Source organism: Nanorana parkeri, unplaced genomic scaffold, assembly GCF_000935625.1.
Source record: "Nanorana parkeri isolate BGI_ZX_2015 unplaced genomic scaffold, ASM93562v1 scaffold18, whole genome shotgun sequence".
Classification (NCBI taxonomy): Eukaryota; Metazoa; Chordata; class Amphibia; order Anura; family Dicroglossidae; genus Nanorana; species Nanorana parkeri.
Window position 1 is genome coordinate 1,598,323 of NW_017306286.1, and position 21,619 is coordinate 1,619,941.

The following is a 21,619-nucleotide window of genomic DNA, read 5'->3' on the forward strand; positions in this document are numbered from 1 at the left end:
GTAACACCCCATCATTTGTGTATTTTATTTTAAATAAAAGATGCTATTAATGTTTTTTTTTTTTTATCCGATTAATCGAAAAAATAAACGGCCAACTAATCAATTCTGAAAATAATCGTTAGTTGCAGCCCTAGTGTCATCAGCTGAATTGTCTTAAGGTCACAAGCAGCTAGGGTCTGTTGTGTGTTGCAATCCTCTGCAGCTCATCCTTTCTTTTCCCGTTTTGTTAAACTGCTTTTTTCTCTGGACCAATGGCATTCGGTGATTTTGTTAAACTATCTTCTGCTCACATTTTGGCTATTTGCATCCACTGTTATTAGAGCACCCCTTCTGCTGATGTTTCTTGTGGCTCTCCTCTGTACACTATGCTGTCCACTACCACTCTTTCTTTTTCTGTACCTATCAGACTACTTAGCTCTCTCACGTTATATTTCTATTTTAAACAATATTGACTTACGGTACTCTTCTGTACTTCTATAGCTCTGGTTTACAATAAGTTCACTCTTTAATGTGTGTCAACACTGTGCTCTCCATCTTCCTTTGTGATTATCTTATAATATAATAATATATATTATATATTATATTATTATCAAACTAATAATTGTATTGTTAAACCTGCAATGACAAAACAAAGTACAGAAAATAAAAATTACAGATCTTAGACCAAACTTTACACAGTGGCATAAATTACTGTTCTGAGGAATAGGTACTGACTCCAAATATGACCCCATCCACTAACGAGTATACATTTGCTAACATACAGCATATTTTGACAATTAATGAAACAGAAAATATGTTATATTAATACATTTATGCAACAGAGTGAGTCATGCACATCTAGATTTAGGTATAATTAAAATGTCATTATTTTAAAATAATGAGCTGCTAATATCACTACCTACAAGTGTCACTAAATGCTGCACCATAAATAAAAACAGTTTATTCCAGCACCCCGTCACAGAAGTTCTTTATCTTTTAGTTCCACTTTGTGGTTATGAGAAGTGCATGTACATTGTGGTTACTTGCACCACACTACTCAAATTAAAATTCCCAGTAGTCAATGTGCTTAACGATTCTAATGTGCATTCGTCCCTGCATTCACGTATTGAGGCTGGTACCTCTTACAAGCACCTGCCGCCAAAGATTTTAACAGTGGGTGGTTTTTCCTGTGCCTTTACACTCTGGTGCTTGCTGCGTCTGCGTGTATTAATGTGGATCATCTTAATAGAGTGACCAGGAGGCTGGCTATATTCCCACATACAATGGAACCATTTAGACTGAACTTAGCCACGCTCATATAGAAAGTTGGAGCCTAATTGATTTTAAATGTATTTTGTGGAATGTGCTGTCCAATACTGCCATTAGAAGAGACGGAGATTGGTACAAATCAAGATATTGAATGTTAAATATATATTTATTGATATTGTGTTTAGTAACACTTTAAAGTGACACTGAATGATATGCCTCCTCTCAAACATTGATCCATGAACATCACCTACATAATGACGCTGATATATATATTTTTCATAAAATCACGGCTTACTGCCATCAGTGCCAAAATCACTGGCTCTTTCTAATGTCTTCTGTGCACTCCCGAATGTCTCCTCTGTTCACTCCCGAATGTCTCCTTTTTACCTTTGAAGGAGCAGTGCACGTAAATTGTGGTCATGTGCACTGCTCTTTGCTACAAATAGTACTGTATAGTATAGTACTGAATGCCTTCCTACCTTACTGCGCAGAATTAAGGTTCAGCAGTGCTAGTTTTCCCCCTACACTCATGCACCAAGGGCCAGCTGTTTTTCTAAGTTCTGCTTTCAGTCAAAAGTCTGGGACCAGAGATGTGTGGGCAGTGATTAGGCTGAGGGGAGGACTGAGGTGAGGATGCATGTTGATGTTGAGTGCGTCTGTATATAAACTTGTGCATCTCAGGGGCGAGCAAGGAAGGGTAGCTACGTTCCCACATACAGTGGGACCATAGAGAACAAAAGTAACCCTCTAAGTGGAAGTCAGATCGCTGCAGCAAGAGAAAATACGTTTGGAGATTTGGAAGAAGCGGAGAGCCACATAAGGTCCTTTTTTTTTAAGATAAGAATAAATACTTGAATGTGATTTTTTTAAAATCTTGAGTTTCATGTCACTTTAACTCTTTCATTTTCATCTAGCTAAGTAGGTAATACTGTCCTGAGAAATGTTATGTCTTAGCACACCCCTCTACTTCATGCTTGCTTACAACATCCCTGGGTCAGATCTGCTTAGTTATAGCATGCTCAGTGTGGAGCATCAATCCACAGGTAGAAACATTTTACTGTTTTTGGTTTTGTATTTTTTCAGGGATTGTTTTTTTTAGGTTACCGTGTTTTGTTATGCGACCATTGTACATACTATTTGTGCTTAGCAGACTTATGTTTTAATTCTAATTACATTTAATTTAATTTGCAATAATTTGCTAGCAGAAGGTAGGCATGGTAATGTTTGACTGAAGTTCTCCTGCCTTTTTTATTCAGATCAGTATCACCTCTCCACTTTTTATAGGTAACCTCATTCACCTTGGACACCTTACTGAGAAAGTGCTGGAAGAAGAAACGGGTCACTTTGTCAGTGTCCTTACTCAGATGTTATCATACTGTCAGCAGTATGTATCACAGAAGAAATCCAACCTCACACACTGGCACCCTGTGTTGGGCTGGTTCTCCCAGACTGTTGATTATGGGTATGTTGTTTTATTACAAGCTTCAGCCCTATAATGATTTAATAGCTTTAAAAAAAAAAAAAAAGATGTACATTTAGGAGGTTCTCCCTTTTTTTTTTCTCACCTGCTTCCTTCAACTTTCAGTTCTTTATTCCCCCTTCTCATTTACCACTGTTTACTTTTTTGCCACCCTTCCACTTATACCTCTCTGACACTGACTTTTTTCCTTTCTCCTGTCTATCATTCTGAGTCCATTCAGTCTTTTTCTTTCTTCATTTATTTACACAGTTCGACTCAATTTTTTCTTGTTAAATGACTTTTCATTGTATAGAGCAGGGGTGGCAAACTCAAATTCATCGGGGGACATAGGGCCATGAGACATGGTAAAATGAGGTGGCTGCTGTGCGGGCCACATTACAAGGTCCGGCGGGCCGGATTCGGCCCGCGGGCCTTGTGTTTGCCACCCCTGGTATAGAGGAACTTAAATTTTTTCCTGTGTATTTTTTCCAGTCTCAATGAGTCGATGCCTTTACTCACCAAGCAGCTTCAACATCTGTGGGGTGTCCATATGATCCGAATCTTATTTCGGGAAGTTCTTAGCAAAAAGCTTGCCGAAAATCATGAGCTGTCTGTTGTGGCCACTCCAAGCTCATCCCCACAGAACAACCTGCCCATGAAAAGTAAGTTCACTGCTAAAATTAGAGTTTGCATACTTTATTAATCTCAGTGTATATGGAGGTTGTCACAATTGCCTATTGAATATGCAGCATATTCATGCTTGCTGAAATGTACGGCTTAACGACTATACTACACTGCCTCTGTCTCGGTGCATGAGTCAGGTCTGACCTGGCTGAAAACAATAGACTCTTAGGCTGGGTTCACACCTGGGCGTTTTTCAGCGCTGCTCGAAGAGCTGAAAAACGCTCAAGTGAAATCCTATTATTCCCTATGGGCATGGTTCCCACCTGGGCGTATTTCAGCCCATTTTGTCGTGTTGGAAAACGCTCTACGTGCGAAAAAGTACCTGAGCTTCTTTTTCGTGCGTAGGGGCAGATTTCAGCGTGTATCCATTGGTATTCCCGAGGGTTTAATTTTCTGTACCAAAGGGGTAACCCCCGAGCCACATTCGGGAATACAGCGTTGGTCTTACCTTGTCCGCGATCCCCGCTGCGTCTTCCGCCCGCTGCCGGCTTCTGGGTTTTGTCCCTTGCGAGCGTCCACGTCGCAGGGGGGCGGAACCGGCGAGAAGTTTAAAAGAAAAAAAAAGATCATACCACCAGGAAGGTTAAAAAACACGCGTCAAACGTGCGTTTCATTGGACCAAAAAACGTGCTTAAAACGCGCCTATTAGGAACGCCCAGGTGTGAACCCAGCCTTAATAAGGATGACTGAGCTTAGGAGTAGTCACCAGGCAATGATGCTGGTGTGGATCCACTGGAAGGAATATTTACAAATAAAATACTGTGATAAAAATATGGAACACCATGTAAGTAAAAATGTGGAATCCCTTTAATAAATGTTTCCAGTATGAAAATAACTAATAATTTGTACTTAATAAAAAATACACTACAGTTTTCCTTTAACAACCAATTACAGTTACTTTGTTAAACAGATTGTATTCAGTCTGCATGCTCTTTGTCACTGCATATTATTATGGTTGGTTTTTATTTTAACAGGCTATATATATTATATATATTACATTTTTGTCAGTGGTTACAAAAAAGTCCTTTATGCGTTACAAGACCTGACTGCTACTAGATTTCCCTTGAAATATACATTTATTGACCAGCCTGTTTCATGTTGGTACTTTCAAGTATTTACGTTAATAAAAGTCTTACCAGCTTCTCTGTTAGATCCTGTTTGCTAATTATTATATCTACGGTTTGCATGTGTATGCCTGTTTGCTCACTAAGTAAAACATTTGGTTATATTGTGCTGCAAATAGTTTGTTTCTTCTTGCAGACCTGTTTAAACGGGCATTTCAGAAATCTGCCTCTGTCCGCCATATACTGAAACCTGTTGGAGGCAAAAGAGTGGACTCCCAAGAAGTCCAAAAAGTGTGCAATATTTGTGTTCTGTACCAGACTGCACTTACTACTCTCACACAAATCCGGCTACAGATCCTCACTGGTTAGTACCATTTTGCTGGCATGATCACAAAACCTTTCCTTTGGGAACCATTCCGGTCTAAAGTTACAATAGTTTAAAACTGTAGCCATATACCACTAGACTGTTTTATTTTGCAATAAATGTTTTAGGTTAGGTGAACCATTAGCCATGAGCTGTTGGGAAGAATTGGTTTGCTCTATGTCTGTGTATAAGTATTCCTACAGATTGCCTTTAAAGGAGAACTATGAGGTGAGTGCTTTTCACTCACCACCGATCCGCCAGCGCTGACTGGCGGAACGTAAGGGAAGGGGGCGGGTACAGCTGGCTCTGCCTTTAGATAGGCAGAGCCAGCTGTCAGTCATGCAGCTGGGCGGATCCCGGCACAATTGTCGGGATCTGCTTCAGCTGCGGCATCTCTGCTCGCGGTATACTGCGGGGTCTCAGTATACCGCGAGCTGCAGGTCGCGGTATACTGAGCCTAGGGTGACGGGAGGACGCTAGTTTGTGTCCTCCCGTTACCCTAAGTTGTTTAAGTGTTCATAGAGTTCTAGGAAAAAAGATGAAGGCTGGTGATTTGTAGCTTTTAATTCCTGAAATATTACAATGAAACCAGGCAATCGTGACGTTGTTCTTGGAAGCAGTTACTGTGTTTCAAAAACTGTTGCCAGTGTTTTAGGAATTCTAATGGTCTTCTATCCTATCACTAGGTCTAACCTATCTGGATGATCTCCTGCCAAAACTGTGGGCATTCATTTGTGAGTTGGGACCGCAAGGAGGATTGAAACTCTTCCTTGAGTGTTTAAGTAATGACACAGAGGAGTCCCGCAGACTGCTGGCTATGCTGGTGCTCTTCTGTGATTGTTCCAGGCACCTCATTACGTGAGCATTGTGTGTTTATGCATTATGGATCATGTGTTGATGACATTTTTAAATGAAACCATGTTTTTTTATTGGAATTAGGAAAGTAGTGTAAAATACAAAATGTTACTAAATTATATGTTTGTGTGCTATGTGTGTGTATATATTAGATATAGATATAGCTATATAATCATTGATTATAACTAAATTCTCATATATAATGAAGAAAGCAAAAAGACAAAATCATGATTGAGCTAACCATAATCAATTTAAAATCTAATATAGCATAATTGAGGGATTGGTTCCCGTGTTTCATAGCAATAATAAAAAAAAAAGAGTAAAACAGTAAGCCACTGGCTGTTTCTTTAGTGTGTTTTCTTCTGTGTAATAGGATTTTGGATGACATTGAGGTCTATGAAGAGCAAATCTCCTTCAAAGTGGAAGAACTTGTCACTATCTCTTCTTTTCTCAACTCCTTCGTATTCAAGATGGTCTGGGATGGTATCCTCGGTAAGAAAGATAAAAAAAAGTCAATATGCTCTTTCTAATTAATATAATTATGTTGTCAAGGAAGTGGTATATATGTATTTGCTTTTTTTTTTTTTTTTTTACAGAGAACGCCAATGGAGAAACTTTAGAGCTGTTTCACTCTGTGCACGGCTGGCTAATGGTTCTGTATGAAAGAGATTGCCGTAGGAGATTTGCTCCAGAGGATCACTGGCTGCGAAAGTGAGTGTGTGTATATGATATGTGCTAATCCTTGTTCATAACTGCTTATAGAGTATACATTGTTTATTTATTGAAGATTGTTAAAGGAGACATGGAGGCTGCCATTGCTAAACTCGCCTGTAAATATTGGTTGTCTGTCTGTCTGTCTGTCATGCTGACCCCCATGCTTCCTACTTTGAACCAGGAACAAACATGCAGATAAGGACTTCTGACTTTGCTTTTTCTTATCTGTATACTTGGTCAAGGTCAGTGAATCAAAAAGGATTTAGCAAAGAAGCTCAGCATAAAAGCCAGTCAGTATTTATAGCAGGGGCCAACAATGACAAATTTATTTTCTCATCACACATTTGCTTAAAATAACACTGATTGAAGATTAAGACACATGTTCACTTAGTCCCTGTTCACATTGGGCGTTTTGACGCTGAAAGCTCAAGCGTCAAGACACATAACACAAGAATTCCTATTCATTTCTATGGCCCCTGTTCACACCTGAGAGTTTAGCAGCAAGCTGTAAAAACACTGAACGCTGGAAAAGGTGCATGAGCTTCTTTCATGCAGATTCAGCGCGTTTGTGCTCCATAGATTTCAATGGAAAACGCGCCAAAAAGAACGCATGTTTTTAAGGCGCATATACATTGTGGAAGACCACCTGCAAAGCACACTGGGAAACAAAATGGCTGATTCATGTCTGCAAAATGTTGATTCTGAGGCATTTATAAGTCTAATACAGGCACAGCCATGCCTGTATGACCTGCACAACCCCCTTTATAAAAACAGAGGAAGGAGGAGGCAGGCTTGGATGCAAATTGCTTGCCAGATTTGGCCAGAATGGGAATCTTTCCCTCCATCCCTGAAGGACAGCAAAGGTAAAACATGTGCATGTGATGCGTGGCATGTGGTGCATCTAAAGTTGTGGTGCATCTAAAGGGAAAATTTGCGGGAAACGCTGACGCCTAGGTGTGAATGGGGACTTATTGTACTGAAATATAATAAAGTATTTTAATACTTAAACTAAATGTTAACGTATTTAACAAGTACAGATATCAACCCGATTGTTTCTGCATGAATGATGTGCACATGGTTTGGTCTAATTAATGCAATTGTGCTTTTCCAGGGATCTAAAACCTGGTGTGCTTTTCCAAGAACTGGACAAGGAGAGAAAGAGGGCCCAGCTCCTGCTTCAATACATCCCTCATGTCATCCCACACAAAAATGTAAGTGTCATTGTCTGCATCCAAGCTGCTTGGATTTAGACACAGCTAACTTAAACAATTAAGTTCTTTGGATGTGTCTGGCTTTGAAGTGGTTAAAACAGGTTCAGGGCCACATGAGAGGTCGTGAACTTGTTTTTATTTTCTGCAGCAGACACAGAGCTTTTATGTAATAGGGAGGCAACCACCATATCCCCCCTTGTTTTTGAGCTCTCCTGCTCCTCCTATGATCCCATTCCCCAATGTCCTATGCAGTGCATGAACCTGGAAACACTTAGCTCTGTACACTTTTGTTTCGGAGCTGTTAGAAAAGTAACGCAACACACACATGCATGCTATTGCACATGTAGGGGGTGCACATGCATGTAAATGATTGCAAAACACACATTGTGTTAGGGCTGCAACTAATGATTATTTTCATAATCGATTAGTTGGCCGATTTTTTTTTCGATTTTTATAATTGTATTATAAGGCACATGGCGCTTGAATACCTTCAGCCAGGGAATGACAGCTTCCAGTGGCAAGATTCCACAGACGGCAGCTGAATGTAAATACAGCAGGTAGTGGGCCTGTGCAATAGCCAGCCTGCTATTGGCTATTTCAAATTGCATTAGCAGGCTGGCTATTGCACCCGCCCAGTGCTTGCTGTGCCCTCCTCCCAGTGTGGAGGAGAGAGCTAGGTGATCCAACCAACTAAACGATAATGAGAATAGTTGACAACTATTCTCATTATCGATTAATCAATTAGTTGGTTGCAGCCCTACATTATGTATCACCACGCACACAGTGAGAGACGCCCGATCGGTTGTATTGGCAGCGGTTTTACCCCCACCGCCGCTGTCACTGCCGTTGCCGCTCCCGAGATCTGCTGTGCCCGGTGCGGCGGAGACCGGCACGGCAGCTCTGTCACAGGAGATTGGTACACGATCTCCCTCTGATCTCCTCTCTTGTCACTGAATGCAGGAAGTGATGTATGTTACCTCACTTCCACATTCAGCTGTCATTCCCAGCTACAGATGCTAGTGAGAAGCTGCTGAAGCTGATCTCTGCTTCTTCAGCTTCTCTGGGGGTCACTAGGTGACATTAGTGGTCTTGGAGACTCCTGATGTCTCCATAAAGAGGACCTTTCATGTAAATTGGCTATCACATAGATAGCTTATTAACCCACTAAGTGATAGCAATAAAGTTAAGTGTAATAAAAAAATGAAAGAAGCATAAAAAAAATTAAAACACTAAAAAAATGTAGGCCCCTCCCCCCCACATACACACACAAACATGCCTCGGGTGCGCCTACGTGCGAAAACGACAATTGCACCTATTGTGCCGCACATTTTACATATCACCACGAACGTTGCAGTGAGAGCAATGATTTTAGGGCCATTAATCACTGATAACAGTAAACTGATGAGCAGTAAAAGTGTTTAAAGCGTCGCCTATGGCCAATTTTCGGTGTGGTTGTTTTTTGCGCTTGTGCGGGGCGCGTGCAATTGTAAGGCTTGACATGTTTGGTGTCTATTTACCCGACGTGATCCCGTCTTTTATATTTTACCAAAAATATGGGTAAGAATAAATGTTTTTTAACATAATGTAGAGAAAACCTTAATTTTTTTCGAAATTTACGATACTTTTTTCATTATATAGTAAAAAATATAAAAAACCCAGTGGTGATTATATACCTCCAACAGAAAGCTCTATGTGTCCCTAAAAAGTGTTAAGATGAATTGCAAGGCTATGGTCCGGTCATGCTGACTGGTGGAATTTTTGACTGACTGGTGAGACACCCTAACATTTTTCAAGCCCTGCTGATGAGTTATACAGGTATTTAAAACCTTGCCTATTGATAAATAGGGTACCATCATGGGCTCACACAATTTTGAGGCTTGACATATTTGATATCTGCTTTTGCGACACAGCTTCATCTTTTATTTTTGTGTGCCCTAAAGTTCGTTTTAGTATATTTTTTTCTGAAAATATAGATTATTATACATTTCAGAAAATGTATAATCTTTTAGGGTTAATGAATTTTCTAGCCAAAAATGCAGATTTTAATGTGTGCGAATAATGAAAAAAATTGCTCCAATGGGGAACTAGTTAATGATGCTCACCAGTCTTACAAGTGATTGTTTCTTTCTTGTAGAGAGTACTTTTGTTCCGAAATATAGTAACTAAGGAAAAGGAGAAGCTGGGTTTGGTGGAAACAACCACAGCCTCTCCACATGTTACTCACATCACTATCAGAAGGTCACGTATGTTGGAGGTAAGTCCATATTCGGAAAAACAAGCCAATGATTATTCACTTTTTTTGTCAGTAACAATACCATAGGATTCTTTTTTTTTTTAAAGGAACACTATCACAGAAATATTAATTATTTTGATAACTGTATGTGGTTAACAAATGTAATGATAGTATCTCGGTATATCATTTTATTTTTAACCCGGCTTGCCTTTGTTTGTATTTTTCTCCACATTTACTGTACCTACAACAAAGCTATCCAGCAAACATGCCAGTTGTGTGGACTGGGACAATCTATAACACTGCCTATTGGTTGCAGCAAGTTTTTTTTTTTTGTCCAAAGAAGATTTAATTATTAGTAATAAAGAGTAACCATTTTAACTACCCTTATCCGTGTTCAAATTGTCACTAGATGTTGCCAGTCTTTTGGGTTAAAGGACAGCCATGGATTTTCAACAAAGTTTTTCTGAGCCCAGTGGGGTGTGGCATCATGGCAGCCTGGGCTCACTGTAATACTGCACTAAACAATAGTACAGTGCAAAAGTGAGGGGCCGTCCACCACTGCCAGAGTTGAGGAGGAAGGACCTGTGACATCATTACTGGTCCTTTTAAAGTTGAAAGCCTTGACATGTTGTAGTCTTGTATCTTATAATAAGTGTCTCAAGTCTGAACTTTTTTACTTCATTATACGGAACTATAACTATTGACTATACGTGTGCAACATACGATGTGCAATGTATGTATGAAATACTGTGCTTAATCATTTCATTGTTTGCTATATGTTGTGTTTCAGATGATGATTATGGTTCTATAGAGTGCAGAAGTACACGAGAAGAAACAATTAACGGAATGGAAGAGACAAAATCTGGAGCAGTTGTCCATGGCAACCATCAGCTTCTGTCTTTCACTTTCAAAATGTAACTGAACAAACTGAAGAGAGAATCTGATTGGCTGCTATGGGCAACTGCTCCAGATTCTGTCTTCTTCAGGTTTGATAAATTCCCCCCAATGCATTTCTAGATCCAAAAACATATTTAAAGGCTTAGTTATGCAGTATGCTGTTTTTTGCTATAACTGTCCAAATTTCATTTTGTAGGATGGTTATGACCAGCTGAGGCAGTTGTCACAAAATGCCATGAAAGGTGTCATCAGAGTGAAATTTGTCAATGACCTTGGGGTTGATGAAGCCGGAATAGACCAGGATGGTGTGTTTAAGGAATTTTTGGAAGAAATTATAAAGAAGGTGTTTGATCCAGCACTGAATCTGTTTAAGGTACTTCAAATATATCTAGGTATATCTGGGTAAGTTTTATATGTTAAAGTGCACGTAAGGGTCCTAACACACTGCAGACTTGTGTGGGGAGGAGGTGGGCTCTCTCTCCCCGCATTTACACTAAACAGAGAGTCATTTGAGGTATTATCGAAGTATGGAAATGTGGATTTGCTTTACATTGTGAGAAATACCACCATAGGTACATCATTTGGAGGGTGTTCAATTTACCCAATACGGCATATCTGTTGTTGATTAAGTACACCTATTCTTATTATAAGCTCACCTAAAGGACTACGAATTGAGGAGACTCTGTGAGGGCTAGTTCACACCAAGTGCGGAGCAGGTGCAGAGCAGTTACAGAACGCACCAAATATCCAATGTATTCCAATGGTATTTTGGGCTCTAGTTCACACCACATCGTTAAGTTCCAGAGCATGTGGAAAAACTGCAGCATGCCCTATTTTTTCTGCTCTGGAACGCACCAAACGCATGCAAACGCCCTGGAACGCACTGAAAGCCCATTTTAGGCTAAAAATAAATATATATATATATAATTTTTTTTTTAAACGGCTCGGAACGCGGCAAAAACACGGCAAAATCTACTGCACTGCATATGCAGAAACTCATGCTGATGTGGTCCGGATTTGGTGTGAACAAGCCCTGAAGGGGCAGCTAAGTAATGACCCCACATAATATTACTGAGAGCAGTCTGTGGTGGGTCTATTGGCCTGGAGCCCTGCTGATTGTATCCCTGTGCTCGCCCATATGATATCTTAATAGCCACACACTGGCTAAAGCTACAGACATCTCCACTGTTCGCCTATTAGATAGTGTGATAATGATACAATCTGGATTTTTTTTTTTATATAATAGTTAGAAATCATTTATCAAATAGGTGGTGATGGGGATAGTTATATTTGAAGCTGATCTTATAAGTGGAGGCTAAGTGATATATAGCTTGTATATAATGTTTTACTTATTTTTAGTATAATGTTAATACATTTTGTATTTTGATATAACATAGAATGTCCATCTTTATTTGTTTTCTGTAACTTGATCTATCGGGATGTGGTACCCATCTTTTCAGCAGATATAATAGATACAGTATCAAGACAAAGTCACTGCGCTAAATAAAACTTACAACTTATACATAAATATACAAAAACAATAAAGTTCCTAGCAATAGCCCCAACATAATATGCAACCTCCCCTATAGTTAAACTCAATACAATCTCAAAACTGCATGTGCAATGTGTTGTGATCCAGATCACATGTGTAACTCCACAAATTGGTCTCAAACAAAAACAAAAAAGGGCTCTTCAAGAGGATATGTTAGCAATATATACAGTGCAAATGTTCAGTTGATGTGGAGTTGCACATGTGATCTGGATCACAACACATTGCACATGCAGTTTTGAGATTGTATTGAGTTTAACTATAGGGGAGGTTGCATATTATGTTGGGGCTATCACTAGGCACTTTATTGTTTTTGCATATTTATGTATAAGTTGTAAGTTTTGTTAGCGCAATTACTTTGTCTTAGAATTGTAAAGAATGACTTTAGGCTTCACTTGTTTTCACTGCTGCTGACACATTGCATTGAAAGGAAACACCAAAAGCATGGATTTTATACACAATTGCAATAGATACAGTATAGTGAATGAGTGTTGTCATTCTAGGACTGGACATGTTATACTGGCAGGATCACCAGGTAAAAATAAAATGTAAAAAGCCTGAAAAAAAAACTAATGCAGACACCACATCTAAGGACTGGAAAGCTGCAATATATACATGTTCTCTCCAGGGTTTTGATACACTTTATTGCTACCTTTATCACCTTTGTTACATTTTATTTTTTGCAGACTACAAGCTCTGGAGATCGATTATACCCATCTCCTACTTCGTATATCCATGAAAACTATCTCCAGTTGTTTGAGTTTGTAGGGAAGATGCTGGGAAAGGCAGTGTATGAGGTAGGTTATCCTGTGAGATGCCTGTATTGAAAAAAAGCATAAGAACATCTTCTAAAATGACAACTCAAACATGTTCTTATTTTAGGGTATTGTAGTAGATGTCCCCTTTGCTTCATTCTTCATGAGCCAGCTGCTAGGGCATCATCACAGCATTTTTTATAGCTCAGTGGATGAGCTGCCTTCACTGGACTCTGAGTTCTATAAGAACCTCACATCCATCAAGGTCAGTACTACATAATACCTACAATACTTTCTAGATTAGCTGAAACTGATTGTTAGCGTGATTATTTGTATCTCTTGATCAGATGAGGGCTATGTCATACCCTAATCCAGTGTTATCCCTACAAATTGTTTTTTGCAGCGGTGGATGGAAAATTAACTGGAAGATCCAAAAAATACATCATTAAAGAAGTGTGCAATCACCAAGAAATAGAAACCTTGTTTAAATGTTGATTAAATCATATATATTTTCAGCAAAAAAATCTGCATTTTCTAGTACTTGTAATTACAAATATAATCTCTTAATTTTCCATTTATTATAATAAATACCCAAAGAGGTCTAGGCTTAAAATCATGTGCACTTGCAAAACAGAAAAAAACTGTGGTAAATCTTTACCTTATCATTTTATATAAAATGTAATAATTTTTCTATCTCTAGGCGCTTTCATATCTCTGTCTTTATTATGTGTATGTGGAAAGGAGGGTGGTTAAGTTTTATACATTATTTACCTATAGGCTGATACCTCCAGTATGTGATACTCCGTGGGCAGTCATGAGTACTCTTGTAGACCCATTCTTCCTGTAGTCAATGTATATTGAATCTGCTGTTTGCAAATCTTAGTTCACCAATCTCCTACAAATTCTCTATTCTGACTCCCTCTGCATCAGTTTTCGGCACTTAGAGGAGCAAGGTGAGTCCAGGAACCACGATTGAGGGGTAGGAACAGGCTCTGCCGGTTTCTTCAGAGGGGGTTTTTGCCAAATAGATACAAAAAACAGCTGTGCAGAGCACCTGACATAAACCCACTAAGGTGAACACTACTTAGTTTATAGTCGCATTGGTTTGTTATAAAACAATTCTCATTTATCCGTGTCGTAATTACAGGAATGAATTAGAATTAATAGGGACAGACATAAAATGCATGTACCTTGCTTCCCTCTGATTTAATACAATTGTGTTTTGCAGCGTTATGATGGAGATATTAGTGACCTGGGCCTCACGCTTTCATATGATGAAGATGTAATGGGACAGGTGGGTACCGACTTTTTTAATTTAGGTAAATATGAAATATTCCACATGTATATATTTTTTTTGTTTAAGTTCCATCTTTTTTTTTTTTTTTAGAGTGAATTTCATGCATTTTTATAGAGTAAAAATACAGGATAGACACAATGAACAACCATCCGCGTTTATGCAGGAAAGATCCAGAGGACTGAATCAATGCATGTATGACACATGTATGAGAAAACAAACCAAGACATATTGGTCTACATAAAACAACATTTATATGAAGTTATACAGCAACATGATACGTCTAGTGCAGTAATAATCTTGTATGATAGACACAAAATAATACAGCCAACAATATACTCCATCATATTGTTGTAAATGAATTTATCACAAAATTTGATACACGAAAAGCACAACTCAAAATGATCTGGACAAAACCCCAACTACATTGCTAGCTTGAATTTTTTTCAAGTATTAGATGGTTTCAGTAAAGCTCCAGTGTTTTTGTCCTAGATTGTTCACTTCTCCTGCCTTCTCCAAACTCTTCACCCATTTTGTGAATAACCTTGTCAGTATTCTTACACCCAGCAAGCAGGAGAGGCTGTTGGCTTCCTTTCACATGTTTTCCGTCTCTCCTTACCCGCTGTTGTAAAATGGCTGTTGTTAACAGAGCTCATTGCATCAAGATGAAATGTACTAGCAAAAGTGAATGAGCCAAAGATGTGACTCACCCCCTCCTTCCCTACAGATGCAGTTGAAAAGTGAAATGAGTTTTAAACTGCAGTTTACTTTGATGCTTAAAGGGGTATTTTTTTTAACATCATATGTTTGTTTTTATCAGCTGGTGTGTCATGAACTTGTCCCAGGAGGGAAATCAATTACTGTTTCCAATGAGAACAAGTAAGTGAGGACATTTGAACTAGAACTGACTGCTATTCAAGTTTATTGTGCACAATGTCACTTAGGCCTCGCTCACATGAGTGGCAAAACCAGGCGGCTGTTTTACTGCCCCTATTCACCTGCTGCAATGCCAGCACTGTGGCTAAGCAGGGCTGTATACATTGCCGTGACTGCAATGCTTTGTGTTGCAATATGGCAAAAAATATATAGCTTGTCAAACGCGATGATTGCAAAGATTCGGATAGCGCCACAAACATGTGGATCCATTGGGATTAAAAGAAAAAGAACTGCATTCTAGTAGGCGGCAGTATCCCCTCCTGAACCTCAGCCACTCTGACTGAGACACAATGATGGGATTGCTGGATCTTTTTTTAGATTTGGCCATACACTCTGAAGCATTTGGGGCTTTTGCATGGGAGCCACATGGAGCAAAAGCACAAGAGAAAATCTGTACGTGCTGTAGGGCCTTTCAGCTGACTTTCAAAACAGAAGTGGAAGATCCAGAAGAATTTAAAGGAGAATTATGAGGTGAGTGCTTTTCACTCAGCCTCATAATATGAGCCGACCTGTGACAATGAAACTGTCACAGGTCGGTTCAGTAGATCGGGAAGTGAGTGAACACATACCGGCGCTCGCTCACTTCTCGATCCTGTCACTGCAGAGAGCCTTGACAGGGGAGTGACTGGATTCTCCCCTGTCCGGTCCGATCCTCCAGCGCTGACTGGCGGAACAAACGGGGGAGGGGGCGGGTACAGCTGGCTCTGCCTCTAGACAGGCAGAGCCAGCTGTCACTCACGCAGCTGGGCGGATGCAGACACAATTGTCGGGATCCGTTTCAGCTGCGGCGCCTCAGTATACCGCGAGCTGCAGCTCGCAGTATACTGAGCTTTGGGTAACGGGAGGAGGCTAGTTTGTGTGTTCCCGTTACCTTTCGGAGAACTATGGGGAAAAGCCCTAACCCCATAGTTCTCCTTTAAGTGACAAATATCTATCCTTTTTAAACAGTTTAGGAATGAACATTGAGATTATCACAAGTACCCTTTCCTAAACTTGATGGACATATGTCTCCTTTCATCCTTACTACTTATGTAACTATGACTATTTCCCTTTAAAAGCACTTGGGGAGAGTGGCATGCACTGTAAGAGCGCACATCAGTTTAGTACTTGATATTAACTATTTTGTTTGATCTTTGACTCTGTTTATTCTTCAGGATAAGTTACATCCACCTCATGGCTCACTTTCGCATGCACACGCAAATTAAAAACCAGACAGCTGCGCTAATCAGTGGCTTTCGCTCCATCATCCGGCCTGAGTGGATCCGTATGTTTTCTGCTCCAGAACTCCAGCGTCTTATATCAGGGGACAATGCTGAGATTGACCTGGATGATCTAAAGTAAGTTAAATACATTTATGCCACTGAGGTATTTATCATTACATAATACTTGTAATTAGGGTTGCACAGATACCAAGTACAGTACTCGGTGCAAGTACGAGTACAAGTACCGATACTTTTGAGCTCCAAGACTACACTAGAGAAAAGTTCAAAAATTATGAGGCAGCTGTCATGTGTAAGGCGCACACGGAGCTCCCGGGATTTGTACATCTCTGTTTTAATGTACGATTTTGTTTTTATAAATATAAATAAAGGGATGCACCGATACCAGTTTTGCGAGTACGAGTACTGGTACTTGCCGAGTACTTACAAGTACGAGTACTGATACATTTTTGTTTATTGTCATGTGACAGTTTTCTAAAACAATACAGACTAATGATTTCAGGACATTGGTGGAGTGCCAGAGCCAGGTCCCAGCTGCAACCCTGGTAGTTCTCATGAAAATGCCAGGTATCTGCACTGGCACTCGAAAAGTATCTGTGCATCCCTACTTGTAATCTTTTCAAAGCAAGGTTTCATTTTCTCCCACTGTCGCACTAAAATCAAGTATGTGTTATAATTAGGGCTGCGGAAATTAACGGATCTCCGGGAGTCCCGTCGGAGATCCGGTGACGTCGGCTAACGAAGGGAAGGAGGGAGAAGTCCGGTGACGTCGATGTCCGTGATGTCACCGGACTCCTCCCCCCTTCCCTTCGGTAGCTGACGGAGCCACTTGGGCCGGTGATCGATCGAAAGTTCAAACTTATCGAGTTCTGGGACCGCCTGACTTCCTCTTTCCATACAACTAAGAGGTTTGCACAAAAAAGTTCTTCTGCACGAGCGCCATCCGCGGCATTGCTCTATACACATACACCACAGCAATGAAGTAACAAAATGAACTAGGATCACACTAATCCAGCACGTTATTATTCTGAGTTGCCCCACTCAAGCGGCGGCCATATTGAGTGGGGCACGTGAGATTCATAACGTGCTGGATTAGTGTGATCCTAGTTCATTTTATTACTTCATTGCTGTGTATGTGCGTTATAATTAATCAAAATTAATCGATTAAAAAAATTTCGATTAATCGAACACGAAAATTTTAATCAGTAACAGCCCTAGTTATAATCTATTAAAGTGTCTAAACTCTAACAATAACCTTATTTGCTCCCTTTTGGTCTTTAACCCTTTAGTTGCCAGTGATATGTTGATGCGACAGTTTTGCTACCCTAGTATTATCCATTTTGATATCTCATTTTGTATATACTCACATTGTTTTTTCAACATGTTCTTTGTTGACAGAAAGCACACAGTGTACTATGGAGGGTTCCATGGCAGTCACAGAGTCATTATTTGGCTGTGGGATATTCTAGCCAATGATTTTACCTCTGAGGAAAAAGCCATGTTTCTAAAGGTATGAAAGTATGACAGGCTTCACAATACTATCCACATAATTTACCTATGCATTTATGACATCATCTTCTTTTTTTTTTAGTTTATCACAAGTTGTTCCCGCCCTCCTCTGCTTGGCTTTGCCTACCTCAAACCACCATTCTCTATTCGCTGTGTAGAAGTATCAGATGATCAGGTGAGATACTAGTTAATACACTAGTTTATCTACACTGCACCAAGCAAAGATTAAAATGACCTCTGATATGATGTAATTATCATACCTTGCCCATTGTGTCCTTGTATCTTCTGTGGGTTTGAAGCTTCCACACATGTCCCAGTGTCTGTTTAAAAATACAATGGACCCTGCTCACACTCAGGACATAAGCACCATATTAATATTTGGCCCCTGATTTCTTACAGAATTGCAGTGGGAATGGCAGCCACTATTCAGTCTTCCATGCATGGGAGTAGCTGCATCCTCTCCTTTCCAGGTTATAGCTATAAAATGTGTCTTGCAACATACTGTCTTATACAGTATTCTACTGCTAAAGGGGTTTTCCATTTTTATTGAAAATATTCGAAAGGTTTGCTATTATTTTAGTTTGCCTTCACAAGGTTATGAACATAGACCAAAGCAGTTTTTCATTAATAGACATCCCAAGTTTCATGACTGGATGATTTTAGTTGGAAAGTTATTAGCAGTGTTAGTAGAGATCTTGTCAGCCCAGCAATGGCAAAAACTATTTAATGTATGTTGCTTGACCGTACAGTGATATGCAGGTATTGTCAGGTGATTGGACAGTGGCCAGAGCTGTGAGGACCCCCATATAACTCCTGTACTTCAGAAATGTTCAGTTTGTTTGCTAATGTCCTGAGGTGATGGATGTCTCCTCTCTACTGAATGAAGATGTGTGTGATTTAGCTTACCTTTTTGTTGTGTGATTTCAATCAAGTCCCTGCTACGTCCAGCCATGCAAGCGACGTTGCAGCTTCTGGATTGCTGCTCCATGACAACAGCTTTAGTGTCCAACCTTGGGGGGGGGGGGCAGGGTTGGTTGTTCAGACTAGCCCGCTAGGTACACATGGGCACAGGCTGCAGCAGTGATAGACTCCTGGGCCAACTGCAACTTCTGGCGGTGGACACTCAGGGACCTTGGATCTAGATTAATCCTTCAGATGCTAGATGCAAAGGGTCTGGGGGAAAAGGTATAGTTAGCTCCACAGCTACCAATGGGTGCATGGGGTTGCCAGCGATTTCCCCCAGGAACTCTGCTTCTGATGTGTCTACTGCCCTGTCAAGAGTACCACATTCTTTCTGCCTTAGCAAGGAAAATGTTGTAGCCTCATTGTCCGTTTTTATCAGATTTCTGCCATGATTAAGGTGTCCAGTCATAGAGGGCGAAAACACAGTCTACCTTCTTCTTCACCTTCTGACTTGCTGTTGGACACATCCATGGCTACCGCCTATGCCTGATGAGGAGGAGGAGGAAGATGAGGACATGAAGGTGCTTATCTTCACTGACACTGATGATTCCAATCAGAAGGAACTCCTTTTGGTGCTCTTGGCGCCAAAACTGTGTGACACCATTTCAGTACTTATGGATGAGGTTCCAGAATATCTGGCCATTGACCCACCTGTACAGGCTCACCCTAAGGTCATCAGTATGGGTTCCCTTAAGAAAAAGAAGCACGCTAAGAACTTTTTGACACATTACCCGGTAGAGTAAGTGCTCTATGCAGATTGGCAGGATCCTGAGAAGTTATTAGTTTCTCAGTATGCTTCACATGGATAGGGTTGTTCTTAGGCCTAATGATTCCTTTTTTTCTCAGGTGGTGATCTCATTTAATCCTAATCAGTACATTGTCCTTCCATCAGGTTTTCCTGCTCTAATACATCCTAAGGAGATTGCTTTGCATTGCTTAGACATGGTTCGGTCCATTTGAGTTTACCTCTCCTCTATTGCTGCTTTCCAACAATCTTATTAGCTCTTTGTCTCTTCTGAAGTAACTTGCAGGGGGCTTCCTGCATTTTGTTTCACCATATCTCAGTGGATTCGACAGGTCATTGTGCATGCCTATTCTGCTAAAGGAAAGGCTTTGCCTTTTCCTGTTAAGGCATACTCTACTAGATCATTCAGTGCCTCTTGGGCTTTTCAGCATCAATCATCTTATCTGCAGATTTGTAAGGCCTCCTAGTCTTCTGTTCACATGTTTACTAAGTTTTACCTGGTGGATCCTCAGGTCTCTGCTGATGCTGGTTTTGGCCATAAGGTGCTGCGGGCTGCTGTCTGAGTTGAGTTTTCCCCATTTGTTATGTGGGCCTGTTGGTGGTGGTTTTTCTGTGTTGCCTACTCCTCTCCTGTATTTCTTTTGGATGTGCCAGTCGTCCCTGAGTCTGCCTGTGTCCGGTATTGTACGATCAAGAAAATAGGATTTTTGACTTACCAGTAAAATCCATTTCTTAGAGTACAGTACAGTACTGGACACAGGACCCTCTCCTTTGTGTCCTTTTTACTTCCAAAAAACTGAGCATTTTTTGCAGTGGGAGGGGTTATATGGGGTCCTCACACCTCTGGAGTGTCCAATGACCTAGTGATACCTGCATAATACCCAGTTGTCCTGTACTCCAAGAAAAAGATTTTACTGGTAAGTCAGAAATCACATATTTAGTGATGAGCATTAAATATAGTATCACAATCACTTATGTAATTTTAATTGAAGTGACTGTGTCATGTATGGGGGTAGGAGGTAGTGGACAAGGTTTGACACTGCCTAAAAGTGTAGCAGCTTTGCCCATTTAGATCAGCTGGTATTCAGGAGTGGAGGTATGTACTTGGAACTCTAGGTTCCTGCACTTTATACCTCCTAGCAGTTTTATTTGTTTGGAGTGCGCCCAGAAAGAGTTTTATCTAAAGTAACATGCACCATTTTCCTTTTCTAGGATACTGGAGACACCTTAGGCAGTGTGCTGCGAGGCTTTTTTACTATTAGGAAACGAGAGCCAGGGGGGCGTCTACCCACTTCATCTACCTGCTTCAACCTTCTAAAACTTCCCAACTACAGCAAGAAGACGATCCTAAGAGAGAAGCTCCGCTATGCTATCAGCATGAACACTGGCTTTGAACTGTCTTAGCACTTGTTTAAGGATTTCTTTGTTAATATTGTATATCAACGGTATGGATTTTCTGCCTTATGGCAGCACAGTGTATTCTGTATTTGCTGTGGTGTAATGGCAGAGATGTCAGAATCACACTTTTCTAAAATATGCATTTTAGTTATATAGCATGATTTAAGTCCTCAGGTTGCAGACACAGAAGCTTATCTATGAATGTGTCTGAAAGCAGAATTGTATGTGCCTCCAGATGATTTCCTTCATAGGTTGTTCTACAATAAAGAAGGCAGTTGTGATCTAATAGGTTGCTATGGACAACAAAGCTCTTCTTTGATATGCTTTGGTAAATAAGTCCCTAAGAATTTTATTTCCGAAATGAGCACAAAACTCCCCTATTTGGAATATGTGACCTTCCTTTACACTGTTGTAAATTAGGATGTATTTTTAGAGCCCAAGTGTTGCCAAAACATTGTTATTAAAATTTTGAATGGCGTATAAAATCGTTAGAACCCCTTTAAGGTGATGCTGTTTCCCTC

The 21,619-nt window shown here is 40.2% G+C and overlaps 1 protein-coding gene across 1 annotated transcript in view; it reads left to right on the plus strand.

Annotated features, from left to right (window-relative positions):
• UBE3B (ubiquitin protein ligase E3B) overlaps positions 1-21,403 on the plus strand; it is a 34,549-nt gene extending 13,146 nt beyond the window's left edge. The window contains exons 11-27 of the mRNA XM_018560639.1: positions 2,533-2,710; positions 3,200-3,369; positions 4,652-4,819; positions 5,506-5,677; positions 6,048-6,166; positions 6,271-6,385; positions 7,500-7,599; positions 9,734-9,853; positions 10,926-11,102; positions 12,965-13,075; positions 13,161-13,298; positions 14,262-14,327; positions 15,148-15,206; positions 16,418-16,600; positions 17,882-17,993; positions 18,075-18,167; positions 20,913-21,403. Coding sequence (XP_018416141.1) covers positions 2,533-2,710; positions 3,200-3,369; positions 4,652-4,819; positions 5,506-5,677; positions 6,048-6,166; positions 6,271-6,385; positions 7,500-7,599; positions 9,734-9,853; positions 10,926-11,102; positions 12,965-13,075; positions 13,161-13,298; positions 14,262-14,327; positions 15,148-15,206; positions 16,418-16,600; positions 17,882-17,993; positions 18,075-18,167; positions 20,913-21,104 — 2,273 coding nt within the window. The 3' untranslated portion in view covers positions 21,105-21,403. The remainder of the gene's footprint in view (positions 1-2,532; positions 2,711-3,199; positions 3,370-4,651; positions 4,820-5,505; positions 5,678-6,047; positions 6,167-6,270; positions 6,386-7,499; positions 7,600-9,733; positions 9,854-10,925; positions 11,103-12,964; positions 13,076-13,160; positions 13,299-14,261; positions 14,328-15,147; positions 15,207-16,417; positions 16,601-17,881; positions 17,994-18,074; positions 18,168-20,912) is intronic.
• The last annotated feature ends 216 nt before the right edge of the window (positions 21,404-21,619 follow it).